This window comes from Argiope bruennichi, chromosome 10 (genome assembly GCF_947563725.1).
Source record: "Argiope bruennichi chromosome 10, qqArgBrue1.1, whole genome shotgun sequence".
NCBI classification, from domain to species: Eukaryota; Metazoa; Arthropoda; class Arachnida; order Araneae; family Araneidae; genus Argiope; species Argiope bruennichi.
Genome location: NC_079160.1, coordinates 83,486,100 through 83,509,428, shown reverse-complemented (window position 1 = coordinate 83,509,428; position 23,329 = coordinate 83,486,100). Strand labels below are relative to the sequence as shown.

Genomic DNA, 23,329 nt, shown 5'->3' with positions numbered 1-23,329 from the left:
ATTTCTTGAATAGTTATATTTTTCCCGAGTTACTTTCGTACCGATTTTCAACAAAGCAGTTTTGACATAAACAGATCTTGCAAATCCACATTGCCACAACTCTCTCATTATAATTAAATGCTTTGATTATAATTAAAAGCATTATTAATGATTTCAAAAAGGAAAGAATATATACATCAGAACCATTCTTATGATTTACTTGCAATAGAAAAATACTTTCTGTATTGATTAGCTAAATAGCACCTCCTATGCTTATTGGGTATCGATTCATATATATGACCATCACAATAAGTCGCAAAATTTTAACCAACTGAAGCAAACTGTGATAAATTGCCAACAATTAAACTATAATGAAATCATCTTGGCCTCTTATACAAAATTAAGCTTGGTTTAATCTGAAAATTGCCAAATAAACTATAAGCAATAAATATTTTTTTTAAAAAAGTTGTATATTGTATCATGTGAAAACTATTGAGCACAGAACTAACAGTTTTTTAACTTCTTTCTCTAATGCATCTTCAAAAAATTCATATTTTATATTAGTTGAAATGGCAGAAACTTGTTTTTTATCCATCAAACTAGTACACAAACACATCTATAGTGCCTTTACATTGTAAAATACAGATTTCATTAATTTCTGTCAATTTATAATTTTTCGTTTCTAAGGGTAGATTTTTTTTTCTATTGGGCATTACAGTTCCAAAAGCAAAAGTTCCAATTTCATACAAATCAGCAATAAATTTTCACTTGAGAAAAAAAAAAGTCACAATATATTGTGATTTCCATTTTCAAGATATATTACTACATCACATCCCAAACCACTCTTTGTTTAAGGAATATTGTCAGATTTTCCACAATGTAGCTCAAATTTCAAGGCACATCCTAAATGTAGAATAAAAGCACCAATGTTGTTATGTCTCATTTTGATGGTTTCAGAAGCCTATACTGAATAATAACAACTAATCTGAACTAACCTAACTGAATCTAATAACTTTTTCCAAAAGCTTCATCGACTGAAATTTAAGCAATTAGTTAAAAAAATGTCATAAGGTTTTCAAGAAGTTAACTTATAAACTTTTTAAAAGCCTATATATTTTTTTGTAGTAAGTAAAACCATTTTTATCTTTCATTATTGCTAATTTCTTTTCAGATATGTAAAACATTGTTTAATTTTCAGAAACCTATGTTTCCTTGTTAAGCCTTTTGCCCTTTCATTTCAAAAAATTATGCTTTTCACCCAATAGTTAGTTATTCATGGTACATTGACTATGCTCATTACAAACTTTTGTGCATATTTTCTTATAAAGATGTTATCTTAATGAATGCCTTGCGTGGCCTTGGCGTAAAATAGTTACTAAATATTAATCTTTGGCATGAATTTAACATTTTTACTGAATCTATCAATTTTTAGAGATTAATCCCTGGCATGAGGACAAAAGTATCAAAAAATCGAATTCGGGATTGAGATGTAACAAGATGTCCTTCCCAAACAATTGAAGCAAAAATTAGACATATAACTACACTAGAAGTTATAAAGTCCCATATCAAATTTGATATATAGAAGTCGCTGAGTTTTTGAGTTATTGCATTTACATGTTTCTGAAAGTACAGGACCGATGGTAAACCTTTTGTTGAATTTCACTCAAAATTTGGTACGTGTCTATACTGAAGATGTTAAATCTGTGTACCAAATTTTATCAATCTAGTTCTCTTTGCTTTGTAGTTATCTTGCTAACTTACATTCAAATAGCTGAACGGACAGATTTCCTCTAGGCAGATTTTTCTCAAAATTTATAGAAATCTACAAATTTATATTTAAGCCTGTATACCAAATTTCATCCAGCTAGCTCAAAGAGTTTTTGAATTATCTTGTCACAGACAGATGGGCAGTTTCCAAAAATGTTTTTGAACTCGGAAAGATCTAAAACATGGAGATTTGTCAAAATCACGAGTTTGAATTTTTCGACGATCACTTTACTTCATAAACAAGAAAGTAAATAAAAAGATTTTAAAAAATGCCTAGGTTTATCTTTACATCCCAGCTGCATCACGGAGAAATGCATAAATTCATGTTCAATCATACATGTTTACATATTTCATCAATCATATATAATTTTAAATATAGCAAAGCTATGTTAAGTTTGTAAACTATAGATTGAGCATTACAGATGATGAAATCTTAGAATGGAAATATTTCGATCTTCCATTAAATTTGAATCCCAATCAATTATGTTTTCCGAGTTAACATTTTGGAAAACTTCAATATTTTCTTTTCTTTGACTACATTTTAATAAAATTGAGGATTTTTCAGCTTGAAATGCATTTGAAAGATCAAATTCACAATTTTTATCATTTAAATCCAAATTAAATTCATCAAACAATATCTTATTAATTTCTTCTTGAGTTAAAACTTTCAAATATCTAGATATTATATAAATAAAGAGATTTTAGAAGTAAGCAAATAGAAAGCAAGAATATAAATTAAATATCATACCCTCAAACACTTACTAGAGACATTAGCAATGACAAGGGAATGGGATATTATGAATGTTAAAAAGATAGGATTGCTTCTCATTGTTTTACGATTGTCTTTAAAAAGGGAAGAAAATAATGATATGGCATTTTGATCCTTGCCTGGCAGTTTGCATGATGCCTCATTCACAGGACAGATGAACAAAATCCCACAAAGATATTTATGATTGAATAAATAACAATGAAAAGAAAATTCATAATAATATAATAAAAAAATATATCAATGGAAAAAATGTACAAAATTAAGCAAAATTGCTAAAACGTACCTAAAAGACATAAAATGTCTTATTTAAATAACAAAGTATTTAAAGTTTCATTTTATGTGAATAAAATTTGACTTAATTCTTTAAAATATTAATTATAGTTAAAACTATTGCTAAAACCCAACTTGATTTGATTAAATGTATTAGGATGCATTCCAGTTAAAAATTTCTAATGCAAAATAAATTTTAATTAAAGTTTTACAAATGAAACAATGCAAAATTACACAAAATAAATACAGGCACAATAATAAATATATTTTAGCTTAATTTTGCTTCAGATAATTTGTTAAATTAATCAATAAGAATTTTAAAGATATGGAAGCACACTTAAAAATTATTCCATAACTCAGCAGGTTCTTTACATCTTTTATGTACTTTTATCATACTTTAAATAAAAATTAAATAAAAGGTCAAAATTAGAACACAAGATTAAATTAACTCTTTTCTTTACAACAAAATTTTACATAAATAATTATTGCTATTAAATAAATATATGAAACATGCAATTAGTATGTGACCTCTTCTTTCGGTATTAAATAAGAATTGAGTTTATTTTGGGTTTAAGTAGAAGTATTAAGGCAAATCATTTTTGAAAGTGAAAAATGAGTTTCAAGAAAAAAATGATGAATAATAATTTAGGTAAATATACAAAGAAAGAAGTACAAATAATACAGTTAACTCACAATAAAATTCAACACTGTAAAACAACCCCATACCTTTTAAAATATAATCTTTTCAACAGGGAAAATGAAAAGCATTAAAGGAAAAACACATCACTTCATTCAAATTTCTACAGCCATGACATAGACGAAAGACTGTTACTCACATTTTGAATTTTATATCATAAAATTTATTATGTGTTGTATAATTTTCTGAATGACTTTTCTAGGTAAAATTTTATACAATAAACATAGGTTTTGCAATTAAAACCATATTTCTTTAAATGAGGCTCCATTAATGCAATACTTCTATTAATTCAACAATTATCAGATCTGACATTTGCTGGATTACTAAGAATCTACTGTATATGAAAATTAATTAATAGCTGCTGCTATATAGTGTGCATAAATTTAACTAAATGCAAAGAAATAAAAAGCTATTTATATTTTGGGAAGAGAAATAAAGAGCTTTTTTATCACAACTTAGAAACCTTAACATGGTGTAGACAGGCCCTAATCCAGATTTAAACCAAAATTTTAAAGAAATCTTCCACATCAAGAAAACTTTCAGAACAATCTTTGTAACTGATAAGTGAAGAATTCGATAAAGCATCAATACATATTTCTACAATATCATTTTGGATTGAAATCCATAGTGTAATAAGAATTACATCTGCATCACATACAAATGAAAACTAGGAAAGTTTATAAGCTTTAATACCTTTTTAAAGCCTTTTTAAACACGTTATTATATGAAATTCATACGGCAACCCCAAGTATATAACTAAAAAAGATAAATTTACATTCTTTCTCTAAAGGACAAATGATAAAATCAAAAAAAGATAAAGAGTCAAATATTTTAACTACTTTGCTGGAGTATACATTATTTCGTTAATTTTTCTAACAATTATTGAAGAACTAAAATAAATTACATAACTCTAAATTTTTCATAGCTCCTGAAAATTGTTTTAAGATAACTCAGATAGAAGTTCTACAAATAATTTAAGAATTTTTGTTTTTGCAGAATACCCAATAATATAATTTCAAATGATAGAAATACAGATTAATGTAAAAGAATTTACCTTGTTACAAAAATGTTTTGTGATAAATTAATTTAACAGAAACACAATTCTTAAGTGATTAATGTAAGAAAATTTAACTTGTTTTGAAAATATTTATGATAAATGAATTTAATGGAGGCACAGTTAAAGAAGATTAATGAAGCTTTAATTACTAATATATACATTATCAAAGAATTTTTAATCTAAAACTAATTAAAAAGAAACTAAAATTAGTACTGTTTTAAAGTACTATTTGGAACAACTGTATTTGCTCCTCAAAACAGTTCATTTACATCTGTTCAAAATATGAATTTTAAGACAATAAATAAAAAGCATTCTTTGGTATTAAAAAATTTTATTATAGACATATATTTTACATATATATATAAATGTCATAAAAACAAAAATAATTTCATCACAAGTTGATTAAATCAATCCCAATTTGGCGAGAAGAAACTAGACTAAATAAAGGCCGCAATATGAAGTATGTAATTCATTTCAAAAGATATAAAATTCTAAGATTAAATTCAGATTTCTATAAATTTATAAATTATACTAAATTTTAACAACTTTGAATTTTGTTACCATATGAGGTGATGATATGAATCACTAATAGGCATGCTTCGGGCCCCATAGCGCGAAATTTAATTCACTATGCACGTTCCAAGTATCTAAAATATAAGTACCCAAAACCAACTGATCAATTTAAAAAGAAACTATCTAATACATCTTGAAACTCCAATAAATGAAGTTAAATGATATTTATTTAAATGATCTAATCCTCATCGAGTCAGAAAGTTTCAAAAACGATAAACTGACCTTTATGATATAGAGTTCATCATAACAGTCGTAGTGAACATTATTCCCAATAAATTGGTTGCGTTAAATATTTAATCAGGCAGATGTGAACCATTTTTCTTTTTTTCAAATTATATTTTGAAAAAAGTTAAAACTTTATTTGAGACGCATTTAATTAACGAAATTCAGTACATAACAGAGAAATCGAAAGTTTATCCTCAAAAGTTAAGTTGTTATATTCCTTCATGGGGATTTTTAAACAAATCGATTTGTCTTCTTTGATTAAATAGCAAAATAATAATAACTTGATAATTTAAAAAGAAAGTATTTCTTTCTCTCTGCATAAATAAATATGAAATTTTGTATTTTAATACTAGTAGAAATCAAAGTATTATTATTTGAAACAACTCTGAAGAAATTTCAAATTCAAGTCAATTCAAAAGAAATGCTTTAGGACATTATGATACATAATTTTAGAGTAGAAAGTATATGAAGTTGAATGTTTTTACTTATTGGTATATGCTACCTGAAAAAAAGAGAGTAGTTTATCTTCACAACAGGAAGGTTCCATTTGAATAGCCTTTATCCCCGATTGCTGTATTTATTCATGCCATAAAAATTGTATCGGTCTAAAAAAAATCTCAAATTGTTGCGTTATAACAGCTTTAGATATTTTATTATTTGATGGTACGATAGAGAAAGTCGTTTAGATGTCACTGCATCTTTATTAACTCGTATTTAATATCAGTCTAGTGGATTCTTTTCACACAGAATTACTTCTACAGACAGAGTAAATGCTTTCAGGGACGAATTGCTCTGAGAAATTTTTTGTCTTGTACATGAGTGTGTGTTTTGCCCATCAATACCAGGAGACAAAGTTTTTATACCGAAATTGCACTGTTATAACACGCATTTTCTCACTTTTTTTTTTTTTAAAGTTTTAAGCTATCTATTTACCTCAAGTCACGTAGTATGTCAACTGCAGCCCGGTGAATCACAGAAGCAGTTGCCGGTAACATGTCGAATTAAAATGGAAGGCTGTCTACTTGTGTTTTATATACTGTACTGTATATTTCAGAAATTTATTAGAGAAAAAGTAAGTTAAAGGTTATAAAGTGTTCACATTGTAACTTAAATTCTGTAATCTTCATTATGATACACTTAAAAAAACACTAAGTTTACCTCAAGAACAATTTATGAATACTGTATGTACTATGCAGTTATAATCAGGAACAACGGAAACAACTGAGGTCCTTTACACATTAATGAAATAATGAATAACGAGTACAACGTTGCTTTGTTCCTTTTACAGCTTGTATTTTGCACACGACACGTATGAGGATCGTAGTAGACACCTGCTCTCAGTGCCTTGCCTCCACATTTAATTATGATAACAGAAAACTGGGCCTGATAATCACGAACCGGTTACTCGGGTGTATATATATATATATATGTTATAGCTATATGTAGAAATTCAATCTTTATTGAAGTAAACATCTGATAAAGGGAACATTTACTTTTCTGATCTTCGTATAGCTGCTTAATATTTTTACATCTCTGTTTATTCACAAAAGTTTAGGAATGAGACATTATTTTTCTAATACACATATTTATATTTTATTAGATTGTTGCATCGAATCTTTCAAACAAATTTCTTTGCAGCTAGAAAGCATTACTCAGAGATTTTAAATTGGCTATCGTTGTAAAGGAGTTAGCCTTTGTTTCAATTTGATTAGCTACGGCAAAAAAAAAAAAAAAAAAAAAAGTATATTTTTGATTGGTTTTTTTTTTTTTTTTTTTTTTTTTGTATAATTCCAAATAAAACATAACATCTTTTCCAAATAAAACGCCCATCTCAACATATGGTCAAAAAAATATTGCACCTCCTCCTATAGACAGATTTGATTCAAAGTTAGACAAAACTCCAAATTTTGGGTATTAAGATTATGGAATTTCCTTCATCTAGATAGTAGGATTGCCGGCTGTATTACCATATAACAGCTGGGCCTGACTAAGGCAGGGGCATGCGAGGCAGTTGCCCCGGGCCCCCGCATCGAATAGAAAGTTTATTTTACATTTCCTTCTTTAATGAACTATTTTTCTTTTTCCTTTATGGCTATTTCAGGTTCTAGTCAATTTTCTTGTTATATATCTATAATGAAGTGAAAAATTTAAATACTTCCATAAGGTTTGGTTTTTCATTACTAAAGTAGTAAAGCATAGGGGGCCCCAAAGAAGTTTTTGTCCCTGTCCCCATTTAGGCTAGATCGGGCCCTGTATAACAGGTATGCTGATAGTATAATATACTACATATTTTTGGCTTTTGTACAAAACTGGATATTCATCTATAATTATAATGCAAAATAAGATAAAAGGCTGCCAAAATTCATTCATCAAAAATTTTTTTATCGTTTTCTCATATGCACGTCTTTCTCTAATGGGTTTGATCTGAAATTCGATGCAAATCCACAGTTTTAGCACTAAGCCGAAATTCCAAATTTCACACATCTAGCTATTTGTGTTTTATTAACAATTAATAAAATATACATCAAAGTTTTCTGACTGAAATTAATGGAAAAGCAGAATTTTATTAGCTAACGGAGACATTCAAATTATTGTCCAGAACAATGATACATTATTATAATGGAAGATTACGGCGATTGATAGCAATGGAGATAATGCTAATCACATCAATAGATATTTATATACACTGTCAAGTTTTCCATTGTAACTCCATCCGATATTTCCATCGTATTCTCAGCTTTTTAATTGTATTGTGCTATATTCTCGATATTGTTCGACCCTCAGAACCCCCATAATATTATCAGAGAAATAGTTCAATATCTAGCGGTAATAAAAATGCACCTAAAATTTAAAACAATTCAAAAAATAAATTTTATTTTTTACAGAACTAAATTTGAAATCCGCCTCTAATATATCGGCTAAAACTTTGTTTAAAAAGAAATTAGTCTTTTATTTGTTTAATTTACCTTAAGATTACAAAGAAGTACAGGTATTATACACTTGAAACAATCTTTTAATATTAAAATATTAATGACAATGATCTGCTAAAATATTCTGCAATATCTGTTATACTTAATGTTTTGAAGAGAGAAAAAAAAAATCTTTCTGCAGAATTATAGTTTTTCCAAAGTACACGCACAAAAATGATAGTAGAATTTATCCTACCATTTTAGCAATTTTTCCACATAAAATATTTACTCAAAAAAATGTAGGCAAAACTATACTTTTCTTGTAGTATCTTGGCATTTTATTATAATAATTTCAAGTATTCGAATACCGTTTAATAAGCAGGAAAGTTTGGTTTTTTTAAAAAAATTTCAAATGCACTGACAATTATTCATGGACATCAAGATAAATTGTTTATTTTTTCTATCGTATACTTTTACGACTTTTTTCCCAACACTGAACGCCATCCATGGTGGTTTAATTACGATTTCTTTTAGAATATAATTTGTGATAGTGATATTTTTTTCTGGGTACCTCAATATTAATCACATACCATTTGTGAACTTTTGACTTAGCAGCATGTCAATGGTAAGTCAAAAGGTAATGGTAAAAGTGTCAAATTTTAACTCTGACACTTTTGGCAATCAATCGCAGATTACAATAAATCTAAAATCTTCGTAAAATAATCGCTGCCATGAAGTTGATACAAAACAATCCATTTCTTTCCCTATACTACAGTTCATCTGAATCAAAGCATGCATTCTTTCTAAAAAAGAAAATGATGGATTAGGGAAGTGTTCAGATATGACTGTTACATACTAAACAAAGCTTATATTGCATATGCATTTCAATAGCTTTATAAAGCCACCAGTGTTGCTGTTCATTTCACTTTTCGAGGTCAAATTTCTGAAATTTGATTTCATTGGCATTGTTGGTTTTGCATTAAATCTTCATGTAGTACAATTAAGATAGTAAAAATAATAAAAAATGACACGCACTAAGCTTCATCTATACTTAATAAATCACTAATGACGTCGGTGAGGGCATATTATGCCTGGACACACTGAATAGTAAAATACATATGTTCATAATTAAATGAAACAATAATATAGAATTAATTATTACAAATAATTTTCCTGATCTGAGATAAATAATAGTAACGAGTAAAAAAAAAAAATGCTTTTCTTGTTTCAATTTTTGCTGTGTGCATTGCATTAAGGATTTTAGCAGTGCCTATTTGAAAGACCTTAGCAAAGCAAATTATTTCTCATTTTATCCGATAATTGTTTGTTAACTTAGGGCAGTTAATGCAGAGGATGTTTAATCATGAGTTTACTGTTAAGATGTTTCTCAACAATATACAGAAGAGAGGGGGGGGGGGGGGGGAATGTAATTTCAATAATTTCATAGAAAACAAAATCGCAGTTCAATTCAAAAATGCTTACGACCTTAGAACTAAATTTCAGAAGTACAATGTATGGCAATTGCCTTTTTCATTCCTTCAATATCAGTCCTGAAAATGAACCTAACAAAATTAGAATCTTAACTTTGGACCAGAGGCAATATCTGAAGCCATTATATTAAAATGTTAAGAGTGCTTATTAGATCAGTGGCTCATAGATTAAAAAAAAAAAAAAAAAAAAAAATGTTGAAGCTAAATACAAATATTTGATGGTGAAACTAAGAGAATATAAATCATCATAATGTTTTAACATAAGAGTATACTTTCAAACTCATATTAAAAATAAACATCCCATACATATTTTTTATTCATAACACTACTTATATGTTTATTAATTTTTGCATTAAAGTTCAGTTTATTAAAAGCAATCATGTAAAGCTAAAAAAAAAAAAAAAAAAAAAAAAAAAAAAAAAAAAAAACCCTCAACACACAAGTTTAATTGTTTAAACTCAAACTAAAATTTGTGTCTTTGCTGTAACGCTAATTCTATGCTTATTGAAATCAAGTAAATATTGTTGAGATATGAAATCCAATCAAAATTATAAATTTGGTTTTTAAATTAAATGTAATAAAAATATCGAAGACATATAGAAAAAAGTCCTGTGTTTAAAGTTATTATTTCATAATTTTAAGTATTTACAAAACAGAAAATTCTCATATCAAAAATTAATTTATTTTCTAATTTCATTGCAAAACTGGTGTATATTTGTTGAAAGATTTCTTTCTGTTTTATGTTATTAAATGTTTGGGAGATTTAACATTATTTGGCTGATTTTTCATTCTTTTTTATTAAAAGAAACATTGTTGTACAAAGAAACATGGGAGTATTTTTAACAAGTAATGATCTTTATGACATGAAAAACAAAATATTAAAATAAAGTGATGCAGTCCCTATTAAATCATATGACTATTCATCAGCCTCTTGGTCTCGTTCTTTATTTTTTTTCTTCTTTTTCTTTTTCGGTAGAGATACCTAGGAAAGTAAGAAACAAATAAGCATTTAAGTGTAAAACTAATATGTTTTTTTCTTTTAAATATAAATGAGTATGAAAAAAAAAAACTATTGCACTTACTATCAATTTTGAAAACTTTCCTTTTAATGAATAATAGAAAATCCCACGGTTTTTCTTCAGTTTTAAGTTAGTAAATATTAAAAATTACAATTTGGAACTAGAATTTGCCCATTTTCAAAAGCTTTGTAAAAAATCTATTTAATGATTTTAACTCTTAACAAATTTTACATAACATCAAGTTCATATGCATGGCAGCTTTTCAGTTTTATTGGGCTTTAAAATGTCAATTTAGCACAATTTTGAAAAGTAAACTATTATGAATTTAATCATTCACAACTTTGGAACTTCCATAAAATAATGAATTATACACCATAACATAACACCAAGAAATAAAATAAGTATGATTAAATAAAAAAAAAATTATACAAAAAGCATTCGAGTTATCATAGAAACATTGTAAAATCATTACATAAAAAAATTAATGCATCGAAAGAATAAAATTTCATTTTGAAAATGATGCAATTTACAGGAATGTATCATGTTTGATAAATTAATTCGAATTTCTCTCACAAATAATGATCAAATATTTTTAAACTATAGGAAGAGTAAACTGCCATTGAGGGAAAAAAAATTGTGTGTGACAATTTTTTATTGATTGATTCATAAAATTGAATTATCCTTTCATTTGATAAGTTGATTGTATGCATTAAAAATAATTCACAAATTCATACATAATATTTATAGCTTCTAAATTCAAGCAGCAAAATATAATAATACAGATAAAATTATACCAAATTCATATTATGTTGTATTTGTCAATATTACATTCACATTTCCAATTTAAGAGAAAATCCTGGAGCTTCGGGACAAAAAAAAAAAAAAAAAAAAAAAAAAAAAGACCTCAGCTATAGCATGTAATGACTACCTAACAGATTGATTGCAGTTTTCTGAATCACAAGATAACCAAAACAAATGATAACATTAATTGTAAATTTTAGGATTTCAAAAGAGCTTTTATGAACACAGTCAAAGTATTTATTATCTGCATAATCAAAGGTAATATAACAATTCTTGATATTACTATGTGCAGTGCAAACTAAAAGATTTTATCAAAAAATATTTCCAACCTCAACATCTATTACATCTGCTTCACCATCAGAAGAGCGTTTTTCCTTATGTTTCTTGTGCTTTTTCTTTTTAGGAGCATCTGCATCACTGCTAGAATCTGCACTTTCAGCACCTCCCTAAAAACGGTTGAAATCAATTATTTAAAAACATTTTATGCATAAATGTTGAATTTTTAATAATATCATTCGGACTCTAAAAGAATTTGAATATGTATATCCTAAAAGATAATAAAATAATTCAAGGCAAAGTACAAGTCAATCATATTTGAATGATAGAATATGTGTTTCTAGGCATTTTAGAGCAATCAAAATTAAGCAACATTCGTATTAACAAATTGATGCCATAATCTTTTTTTTGTATTGGCAGATATTTTTTTAAAGAAATATTATTGAAAAATTGATAAAAAGTCATTTTAAAAAACATTTTATTGACATTTATGTAGAAGCAGTTGCGACAGTCTCCACGAGATGGCGCAGGCGGCGTCAGGGAGAAGGCTACTCTAGAGAATATGGAATGAGATTAGAGAATGGGTGCTGGACTGTTATTAATAGGGTTGAATGGCTGTAAACCGTGGTAGTACAATGAGGTGCCCATACTGTAATATGTACCCAAAACTGTAAATATGTACAACAGAACCTATATTTAACCCTAGACACGTTTGATAGTGAGTTCTTTCAAAGGATGGACACATTCGCTCCCCCAACTTGGAGATTCGGCCTGGATCGAAACCGAAACTAAACGGTGAAATGAGAAAAATGTAAAATTTATTTTTGTGGGCTTTAAAAAAAGCCGAAGATTTACTTGGCACAAACGGCAATGGGTGCAGCAGCTTGAAGAAAACCATCTTCAAAAATTGGATTAACAGTTTAGAAGGACCGTGTTGGGGTCAAGCGGATAATACAAAGGTAGGAACTTTTCAATTCTAAGCATGGCTAGTTTAAACAAAGCAAAGAAAGAAGATCTTTTTAATTAGACCCAGGAATTAAACGTTGAGGTGCCGTAATCTGTCACTATATCAAAACTTAAAGCGCTAATAGGAAACTGGGACACTCATAAAAATGATTCCGAGTAAGTGAAAGATTTATCAAATACTGTAATAGAGGAAAGAAAATTGAGGAAGAAAGACTTCGCGAAAGTAATTTGATTGAGTTAGAGAAGATTAAACTTAGTAGAATTCAAGCCGAAACGAAACTAAAAAACACGCGAAATGCTAACATTAGTAATTGAAGGTCTGAGTCAGATTCGCATTATTTTTCAAATCGCTCGAACAAGCATTTAAAACAAAAAAATGTGCCGGAAAATTTGAAATCCGTAATATTGATTGCAATTCTTAAAGAAAAAGCCAATAATGCACTGTAACGAAGAAGAGTTACAGGATTATGACAAATAAAAATCTCTGATTTTCGTGAATTCCAACTTTCTCCACACAAGTGTTCGCAAAATTTCCAAAGGACAAAACGAAAGTCTGATGAAACACATGTCCAATTTCAAACAAGAATAAGATCTAATTTTGAGTATTCGAATCTCTAGATAAAGATACTGCCGCCCATATTGCTATTTGTCAGTCAGATTTAAATATTACAGCCATTAAAGCTCGCCAAAGAGTACCACCGATATTATGCTTCTAAAGAAAAATTTTCGGAAGGCGAGCTATTTCAAGATTTGGAATTCGCTAATCTTGTTATTAATGAAATACCAATTAAAACGTTGATCGACAGTGGTGCTAGAATTAATTGTATAAAAAGATCGCTGGTAAACGTACCTAAACAACCTGAATGATTTAGTTGTTAACTAAACAGTTGTTAATGCAGAAATTCATTATTACGAAACCGCGCTTGAACAAACAAACAAACAAAAAAAAAAAAAAAAACCGTTTGCAGTAACTGATCAACTTTTATCAACCGATTGCATCATAACAGCAAAAGAATTATGACCATCTGCTCGAAGTGAATGAAAAAACAAAATTAAACCAACATGATGAATCCTCTTCAGATAAAATTATTCCCAATACGCAGGAAAATAAAAAATGGATCAAAACAATTTTTTTTTTTTAAATCGTCGGAAGAAAAAATAGAAAACGTTTTCTTTCTGATTTATTTTCAGAGCAAAATATAACTGAGAAACATTGTGTTAAGAGTATTTGTAAAGATTCTTTTTTGCTGAGTGAAAATAATTTTTTATTGTATGACCATTGTTCTAATGTGAATAGGAGTAATGTTGATTACTCCGCATATCACAGATGCTTGCGCATTAAGAATAAAATTAAGGAACTTGTAAATAGCCAGGACTGCCGCGTGGGTATTAAGCGCCCTTGTTCAAATTGAAATTTGGCGCCCCTTTATGGGATTCTGTTGCACTTTTATAAAGTACATACACTTTATAAAAGTGCAACAGAATCCCAAACTATATGTGAAATACTCTTTTATATTATTCAAAATTTGACTTTCGAACTGAAAAGCTTTAAAATTATAAATTATTTTTTATTATTACTTAAATTATCTTATTGTTTTTTATTATTTCATAAATTTTAAAAACAAGTCAAGGATAAAACATTTTTTAAGTAAAATATAAGAATTAGAAAATATATTTAAATATGGATTCTCCTAGCTTTAGCAGCTACAAACGCTCGTATCAATTCCTTTATATTTAATTTATCCAAAATTTCGCTCTCTATGGATATAATTGACAAGTCCGGTAAGCTCTCCTGCTCCATAGTAGATCGCATGTAGTTTTTTTTTTTTTTTTTTTATATAATTTTAAGTTTTGAAAAACTTTGTTCTCCAGTAGCCACCGAAGCTGGAAGAGTTTAAGAAATCCGTAAAGCTATTTCAATATTTAGAAATGTATCGGTAAGATTGTTTTCATTTAAAATATAAATAGGTGGCATATCCTCTTTGGTAAAACATCGCAAAGATAAGGGTATTCCCTGTTAATTCACTGGCTCACTTACACGGTGGTGCCGCCACCATCATTACGAAAAAAAAAAGCAAACTAAACAACGACGTTCAGCCGCAACAGTTTCACAGGACATAAAGAATAAATATATTCCCATACAAAACATTCCCAATATCTGTTGTTACAGGTTACAAATTCTGATATTTTTAACACGTTCCGTGTGGTAACACTAACTCTACACGGAACGTGTTTTTATTGTTCTTATCGGCAATCAAATTTTATTTTACACAAACGAAAACAACCCGCAGGAACGAAGATAAAAGTAAAATTAAATTAAAATATAAAATAAAAATTAAATCTCATTTTATTGCTTAGAAAATACAAAACATGCAAAATTGCTGGCGCATAATTAACAACTTTTATTTAAGTAACATTAAATAAATAAAAAAAACTATAAGTACTATAAATTTTGGCGCCCCTGTGGCCCAGGCGCCCTTGTGCGGTGAACAATTTTGCCACCCCTACGCGGCGGCCCTGTAAATAGCTATTTCTGGAATAAAATAAAAACCACTAACTTGAATATGAGAATAAATTTATTGAAACACGACCCAATTTATTCAAAGACAAGGAGACTAGGATTTTATGAAAAAAAATTAATTTATAAACAGATTAAAGCGTGGCTAGAGGAAAAAGTGATACAAACTAGTAACTCTGAATATTCATCCCCAATAAGTTCTTTGTAAGAAAAAAGACGGATCCACATGGGTGTGTTTGGAATTTCGTTATAAGATAATGATAAGAGACCACTTTCCATTGCCAATTGTTGATGATGTATTAGATAAATTGCAAAGAATTACTGTTTTTTTTTTTTTTTTTTTTTCAACCATAGACCTAAGAAATGGGTTTTTCAATGTAGAAATCCATCCAGACAGTAGGAAGTACACAGCCTTTGTCACAAGTGCAGGACAATACGAATTTTTAAAAGTCCCGTTTGGCTTAGCTAATAGTCCAAGTGTATTTCAAAGAGTTGTTTACATTGTATTCCGTGATTTAATTAATGAAGTTATAGTAGTGATATACATGGATGACATAATCATTCAATCAAACAGTAAATTTGAAGGCATACAACATTTAGCAAAGGTGCTAAAGATTGCTTCAGAGTATGAGTTAAGACATTAATTTCAAAAAAATGTCAGTTTCTTAAAACTTAAATTTTTAGACCATGTCATTCACAATGGAACTATAATCCCCTCACCAGAAAAAACTACGGCTGTAGAACAATTTCCAGAACCTAAAAATATCAAACTAGTTCAAAGTTTCTTGGGGCTTACAGGTTATTTCAGAATATTCCTGCTAGTATAGCAAAACCCTTAAATGACTTGCTGCGTAATAATAGTGACTTTAAATTTGGTAAGAAACAATAACAAGCCTTTAAAACCCACAAAGACATTCTTTCTACTAAACGAGTCATTTATTATTTTTAAACAGGGAGCAAAAATGGAATTGCACACTGATGTATCCAAATTTGGATATGGTGCAATTTTCAGGGGTGTTTGTGGGACCCCAAAAAATCCCCGGAAACTTTTACGGACTTACTACCGGCATTTTGGAGTTTCGAGAAGGGGGGGGGGGAGAAATGAAAAATTACAATTATGAAGTATTGAATGACCTAATTATAAAAGTTCAATGAATTACTTTTTTTGCAAAATTAATAACCATAAATTTTCAAACATATAAACTACTACATTTTATGCAAATCTTTTAAATTACCTGAATTAATTCTTTTAAAAAAAATTATCTAATTTCTGCTGCTTTTTTTTATTTTCTGATGTTTGTGGGCTTGTCTTTCTTTTGTGGTGAACTTCATAATTGCAGGAAGGTTGACTTTTATTTTCCTCATTTACAGTTGAAGAAATTTCCTCGAGAACTGCACATGCAGAGGTAGAAGCAGTTTGCTTTTCTGCTAATGTAGAAGGTTTTTCAGAGACTTTTATAGGTGACTCATCTGAAATACATGTTTTTAAGTCCCCTTGATATGTTTTCCAACTTCTGTTCATATTCAGTAAGAGATCTTTGTGAATTGGATCAGTCATTGGATTTTTTTAGCCATATTTTTCACATGAGGTTTCTTTAGAAGCCATTAAATCATATTTAATAGTCTGCACTGCATCTAGGGAATCAATCTTAAGAGAGGTTCTATAGTCAGTGACAAGTGTATCCATTAAGTTGAATGCACTTTCCACGAATGGGCCATGGAAGCAGCTAAGGCAGGCTTTGACCAATTTAGCCAATGTAGGATACTTATAATCATTTGTGAAATCATCTTTTAAATTAAAAACTTTAGACCAATATTTATCAATTGTACACTTGACTTGATTTCCACTTTCATCAGATGTGTAGAGCATTTCTTTTTTGATATCAATATCACTCTGGTATAACCTTATTTCAGCTTCTACTTTTGACTTTTCATTATCACTAAAAATATGGGACATAAAAGATGATAATTTTTCAAAAGCTAATATTGTACTGGTTTTACCTCTTAGCTCTGGATCTAATGCTGTAAAACTAATTAGATATGAATTTTTAAGGGGTAATTTCTGTTTCATATGCTGAAATTTCTAAATGAAATTCTCTTGCGTACATAAATAAAAAAATATTTCAATAAGCGAAACGAAAAATTTACACGTGCATCAATAAATGAAACGAAAATTTTACACAGCGAAGAAAAAAAAGTTCCGAAGCGATCAATGACAAATAGCTAATACGGCGAAAAATCCCCCTTCTCTACTTATTGGCGCCACGCCAGTAGAGATAAGACCTTTGAACCCAGAGTCACGTTATCGCACATCTGGTCGAACGAAATCTCCCCCTTTTTTTTCTGCCGCGCCTACTTGCCGAAAAGAATCCAGAAGAGAATGTCCGAGAACCGGGGGAATGAGTCATAACTCGCAATAAGGAAAGAACAAAAAAGAAGTTTTTTCCCCCTTTTCACGCATTATCACTGCCTTTGGAGAAAGAAAGGAAAAGTTTTCACCACACACACTGACCTTGCGTTTTCTACTTTAAAAGCAAACAAAATTACCCAGATCAAAATAAATAATTCATTATTATTCCTACTTCCTTTTGAACGACGATCCCCGGAATTTCCGGGGATCGAAGTTCAAAATCCCCGGAATTCCGGGGTTTCCCCGGAGCACAAACACCCCTGAATTTTATTGCAGGAATCGGATGACGGAAAGCTTCATCCTGCACATTTTACGAGTCGCAAAACATCGGTTCAAGAGGAAAAGTATTCCGGCTATGAATTGAAGGTCCTAGCAATACAGGGAGCGGCAGAAAAACCCGGAAAAACTAATTTTAATATAACTTGATTAAAAATAAATAAATTAACAAAATATAACAAATAATAATAAGATTAAACATTTACTGATAAATAAATTGGCTTCAAAGTGGCCGGCTTTTGCAGTGATGCAGAGGCGCAAACGCTTATTGAAAGTTTCAGCATTGGGCCACAAGTCTTCTTCCTTGAATCTATCCTATTCCCGCAGAAGTCATTGCTTTAGAGAGTCCAAATTGTTATGTCATTTATTGAAAGCCCTAGATTCCAAAACGGACCATACACTTCAATCATGGGATTGAGATTCGGTGAGTATTGTGCCCATTCTCCAGATGATATCACATCCAGAAAATGTTCCTTCCACCACACTTCTGCCTTTTTAGCCTTGTGAACTGTTGCAATCTTGTTGAAACTCCCATTTTACATTGCCGAAGTGCGTTTTGGACCACAGAAATATAAAAGAATATCCCACTGATAAACCTTTTGAATTAATTTAGCTCCCTCACCCACAAAAGCCAGAGAGGTTTTGCAGCTTTCGCAAATTCCGCCCCAGACCCTGAACGACTTTGGATTTTTGCGATGTTCAACAATTGCTGAAGTGCTTGGTGCGTCTACAGACCAGAACCTATAGTTCCAAGGAGTTACGAGCTTTTGGACGGTAAAGAGCTTCTTATTAGTGAAAAGGAATCTCTCAGCGCTGACATGCGGTCCATTTCAAAGTTTTCGGCGTCTTTGGAACCGCACGAGTTTGTTTTCTTCAATAAGAAGGTGAACTTTCTGGAACTTGTAAGGCTATTGTTTTCTTCAAAAGAAGTTGAACTTTCTAGAACTTGTAAGGCTTCAGTCCAAGCTCTGATTTTGCCATTCGGTGCACTGATCGGTCCTTTATTTCCAGTTCACCAACGATCTTTCTCATGGAAATCTTCGAATTTCATTAAACTCGCTTTTTGATTACCTTACGGCTACTGAAAAAGTTAACCATATGTTTTTATTCATTTCCTGGACTTTGACCACCATTGCCAGGCTCTTTGAAAGGATAGATTGCATCAGACACTGTTTGCCGAGGCACATTAAGCAAACGAACGACTTCATACTATTCGTTTTCCAACTTTAAAATAGCATATCTTTTGCTTGGCATTGTAGAAAGGCCAATATTCAATACATAAACTAAAAGATACATTATAAAATATGTTATAATTGAATTGGTAGACAAAAAGAAATAAACAAAAAATAAAAAGAAATTAATGAACTTCTATTCTATGGTATAACTTTATCCGAGTTTTTGTACCGCACCCTGTAATTCAGGCATTAAAAAAATTTTGCAGTTATCTATTAGGAAACAAACTCAAAATTGTCACAGACTGTTCAGCATTCCAAAAACCATGCACAAAAAAGAAGCAACACCCAAAATTGCTAGATGGGCTCTTGCTCTGGAGGAATTTGAGTATAAAATCATTCATCATTCAGAAACTAAAATGCGTCATGCCGATGCAGTAATCATGCTCGACTGTGATGAAGTAATACCAAAAATTGTGGCTGTTCAGTTTAAAGATGAATATATCAGAACTATTAAGGAACTGCTTGAATCTGGTAAAGCTGAAAATTACTCACTTAAAAATAACATACTCTACAAATTCGAAGAAGATAGAGAAAAATTAGTAGTCCCTAGAGCTATGCAATTAGAAATTGTCAAAATATGTCACGAATTAGGACATTATGCTATAGGAAAAAGTGAAAATTTAGCAAAAGAGATTACTTGTTCCCTAAAATTAGAAAATGTATTGAGGAAGTAGTGTCTAATTGTGTTAAATGTATTTTAATAAGCAGAAAAAAGGGAAAAGGAGAAGGGTTTTTAAACACCATTCCTAAAGAGAAAGTTCCGCTTGCAACATATCATATAGATTTTATTGGACCATTACCCTCCACTAATAAGAATTATAAGCATATTTTCACTGTGGTAGATGCATTCACTAAATTTGTGTGGTTTTAAGTCTACATCAGCTATAGAAGCAATACAAAAATTAAATCAACAGCAAACTTGTTTTGGGAGCCCCTCTCAGATAATTACAGATAAAGGTTTGGCATTTACGTCTAGTAAATTTGAAGACTACTGTAAAAATGAGAAAATCGAACATTTAAGCATTACAACGATACCCAGAGGAAATGGACAAATAGAAAGGATGCACGAAATCTTGATCCCTATTCTCTCCAATCTATTAAACCAATCTAAGATCCAACCAAATGGTTTAAATGGATAGGTGTTGTGCAAAAGACCACTAACACTACGACTTCTAGAAGCATAAAATTTTCTATGTTCAAGCTGCTGACTGGTGTGGAAATGAAGACCAAGGAGATGAGCAATGAATCCTCAAAGAGGAGTACACCAACAACCTCATGAACTGTCATGAAATGCTTTGAGATGAAGCTAAGGACAACATCCTGCAGATCCAAGAAGAGAACAAGAGGATATTTAATAAGAAAAGAAAAAAAGCTCATATATACAAGAAAGGTGACCTGGTGGCTATTCAGAGGACACAGTATAAAACTGGTCTCAAACTGAGAGCCAAATTCTACGGTCCTTATGAAGCGATAACCGTAAAACCTCATGATTATTATGTTCTCAAAGTTGGAAACGATGAAGGTTCCAAATCTCTCTTCAACAGCAGTGGATCACATGAAGAGATGGGGCAGTAACTACTAAACATAATCTAGGCTGCATATTCAAAACTGTAAACTAGAAACTGTATATAACATATATTGTGCAAAGTACTGTTTTGTGCCAGGGAGAAGGCTAACTCTAGTGAATATGGAATGAGATTAGAGAGCAGGTGGTGGACTGTTCGTATTGAATGGCTGCGGATGTAAACAGGGGTAGCATGATGAATATGTACCCAAAACTATAAATATGTACAATAGAATCTCTATTTAATTCTAGATACCATTTGTAGTGAGTTCTTTCGGAGGATGGATACATTCACTCCCACATATATCAGAAGACTTTTAAAATAAAACAAAATATCAAAAATAAAGAATACTTTTGAATTTCTATCATTATCTTGGGAGAAAAAAGTGTTCAAAAAAATGCTTTCATTTCAAAATTTGTTAATGGATTATATATGCTAATTGAAAACTGTTTTGGAATTAGGCAAAACAAATTAAGTATTTAGGTAAAGTGAGAAAAAGAAATGCATTAAATTTGGCCATGGAAGAGAAATGTAATGATTCTATAAATAAGATGCTGGGTATTAATGGTGTTTAAAAGAAATCTATCCAAATGTACTCATCATTTTTAAATATTCTTGTATCACATTCTGGAGTTTTCAACTTCAAAACTCAAAACACATGTTTCCTCATCTTATCAATTTAAAATTGTTCCGGTTTACAGGGAAACTTGAAATATTTCACTTTTCTTAAAAGTCATTCAAACGAGCTTTAGGTCTTATATTTCTATAGAAATGTTTGGAATTTCTCATATGATAAAATTTAACCCCAATAAACCTTCATATCATCCTGTTTACTTTTACCTTATTAACACAATTTAAAACTGGAGACAGAAAATTAATGAAATTAACATTTTAAAAATTATATAATAAAAGCATTTTGTTAATCATAATAGACATTATAAAAAAATTCCCATCAACACTTTAAATATTTGTAAAGAATAACTAATAAATTTTATTTTCAAATGCTTCTTTAAAAATAGCATACCCAGAGAATAAAAAATGTATATACTATAACAAATAATTACAGACTGATTACTAAAGAAATGAAAATCATTTATAACTTTAAAAATTCAAAATACCATTGTTTCACCAATTTCCATTTTTATCTCCACAGGTTCTACTTTAAGAGTTTTTTCTGATTTGGACTCTGTCTTTATAGCACTGAAAAAAAAAGAAGAAAAGTTAAAAACATCAAATATTTAAATACAATAAAATATTCATTTATTGCAGAGTTCCATAATTTAAGGATTATCCTACTATTCAGCCTCGTTTTCATTTGGAATATTTAAAGTCTCAAATTATTTTACTGAAACATTAAAAAAAATATATATAGAAAAGTGTGCATGTACCTGTGTCTAGGTTCTAGGCAAGACCATTTGATCTACAACGACCAAATTTAGATGCATATTATATATATATATATATATATTAGAGGGTGTGAATGTGCACTCTGAAGTGATGTTTTAAACATTTAAATTAACCAAAAATTAAGCAGAATTTTTCATCCCCCCCCTATGATAACTTTAAAAAATATTATTGCATAAAAATTAATTCTATACTGTTTCAAAATTTAAAAAAATTATTATTCTAATGACACCAAATTAACAGTTCAAACTATCCCTGAATTTTACAATTTTTTTGCCTGTTTTCCAATAACAGATAACGTTCAAACTATATTAGTTTTTTCTTTAAATATTTAATCACATGATTTTCTCACACTATTGTAAGTTTTATTTTAAAGTTTTTTGTTTAATATCTGCATAATTTGAGACAAATAAAAAAAGTTAAGCCACAATACTACGAAAGTTACGAGATATATATAAATAGACAATTGCAATTTTATTAGCACTATAATGTCACGTATGATTCTATAATAGAAAAGTTCATGTATACAACAAACAAAGTACATGCAAGATTATTAAAATAATGCCGATTCAATGTAAAAAAGTTCAAGATAAAATCTTTATTTTTAACTGAACTTAAATATAACCAATATTCAAAGAAAAATGAGCTTATACTGCAAAATTAACTTACATAGATTCATACTTTTCCTTCCAGTTGATAGGTGTTTTTTCATTTGGATTGCCATATTTATCTAGCAAACCTTCCTTAATCATTTTCTTTTTTAAAGATGCCTATATGGGAAAAGACAACAGAGATATTCAATCAATGAAAAAATTCAACAATAAGAAATTTTTAAAAATTTCAACAATAAGAGTTTTATGTCTACTTTCTTATCCTGAAATCTTTTCTTTCATTCATTGAACCTTCACGAAATAATTAAAATTAATTATTTAGCAAAAAACTTCTGAAATAAAGTCAACTTCAATTATTTTTCAAATAATTAAAAACATAGTTTATAAAAACTACATTGTTTACAGCTAAATATTTGTCATCTTAAATCCTTCATTACATAAAGAATAATGACAAAAAAGAGCTTCTTTAAGCCACTTGTGTTATTGTTATTAGGAATTTTGTTAATCTAACT

General features: G+C 29.5%; 2 protein-coding genes across 4 annotated transcripts in view; both read right to left on the bottom strand.

Moving 5' to 3' along the window:
* LOC129987867 (uncharacterized) overlaps window positions 1-5,519 on the bottom strand; it is a 32,397-nt gene extending 26,878 nt beyond the window's left edge. For 2 of the 3 annotated variants that reach the window (XM_056095839.1, XM_056095841.1), the window contains exon 1: window positions 5,335-5,519. The gene's annotated coding sequence lies outside the window, so the exon portion shown is untranslated. Of the gene's footprint in view, window positions 1-5,100; window positions 5,285-5,334 lie in introns of those variants that run through there. The other variant, XM_056095840.1, reaches the window with a different exon arrangement.
* Window positions 5,520-10,514: 4,995 nt separating this feature from the next.
* LOC129988223 (H/ACA ribonucleoprotein complex subunit 4-like) overlaps window positions 10,515-23,329 on the bottom strand; it is a 29,203-nt gene continuing 16,388 nt past the window's right edge. The window contains exons 10-13 of the mRNA XM_056096391.1: window positions 22,876-22,976; window positions 21,921-22,002; window positions 11,886-12,002; window positions 10,515-10,718 (exon numbers count right to left, since the gene is read on the bottom strand). Coding sequence (XP_055952366.1) covers window positions 10,653-10,718; window positions 11,886-12,002; window positions 21,921-22,002; window positions 22,876-22,976 — 366 coding nt within the window. The 3' untranslated portion in view covers window positions 10,515-10,652. The remainder of the gene's footprint in view (window positions 10,719-11,885; window positions 12,003-21,920; window positions 22,003-22,875; window positions 22,977-23,329) is intronic.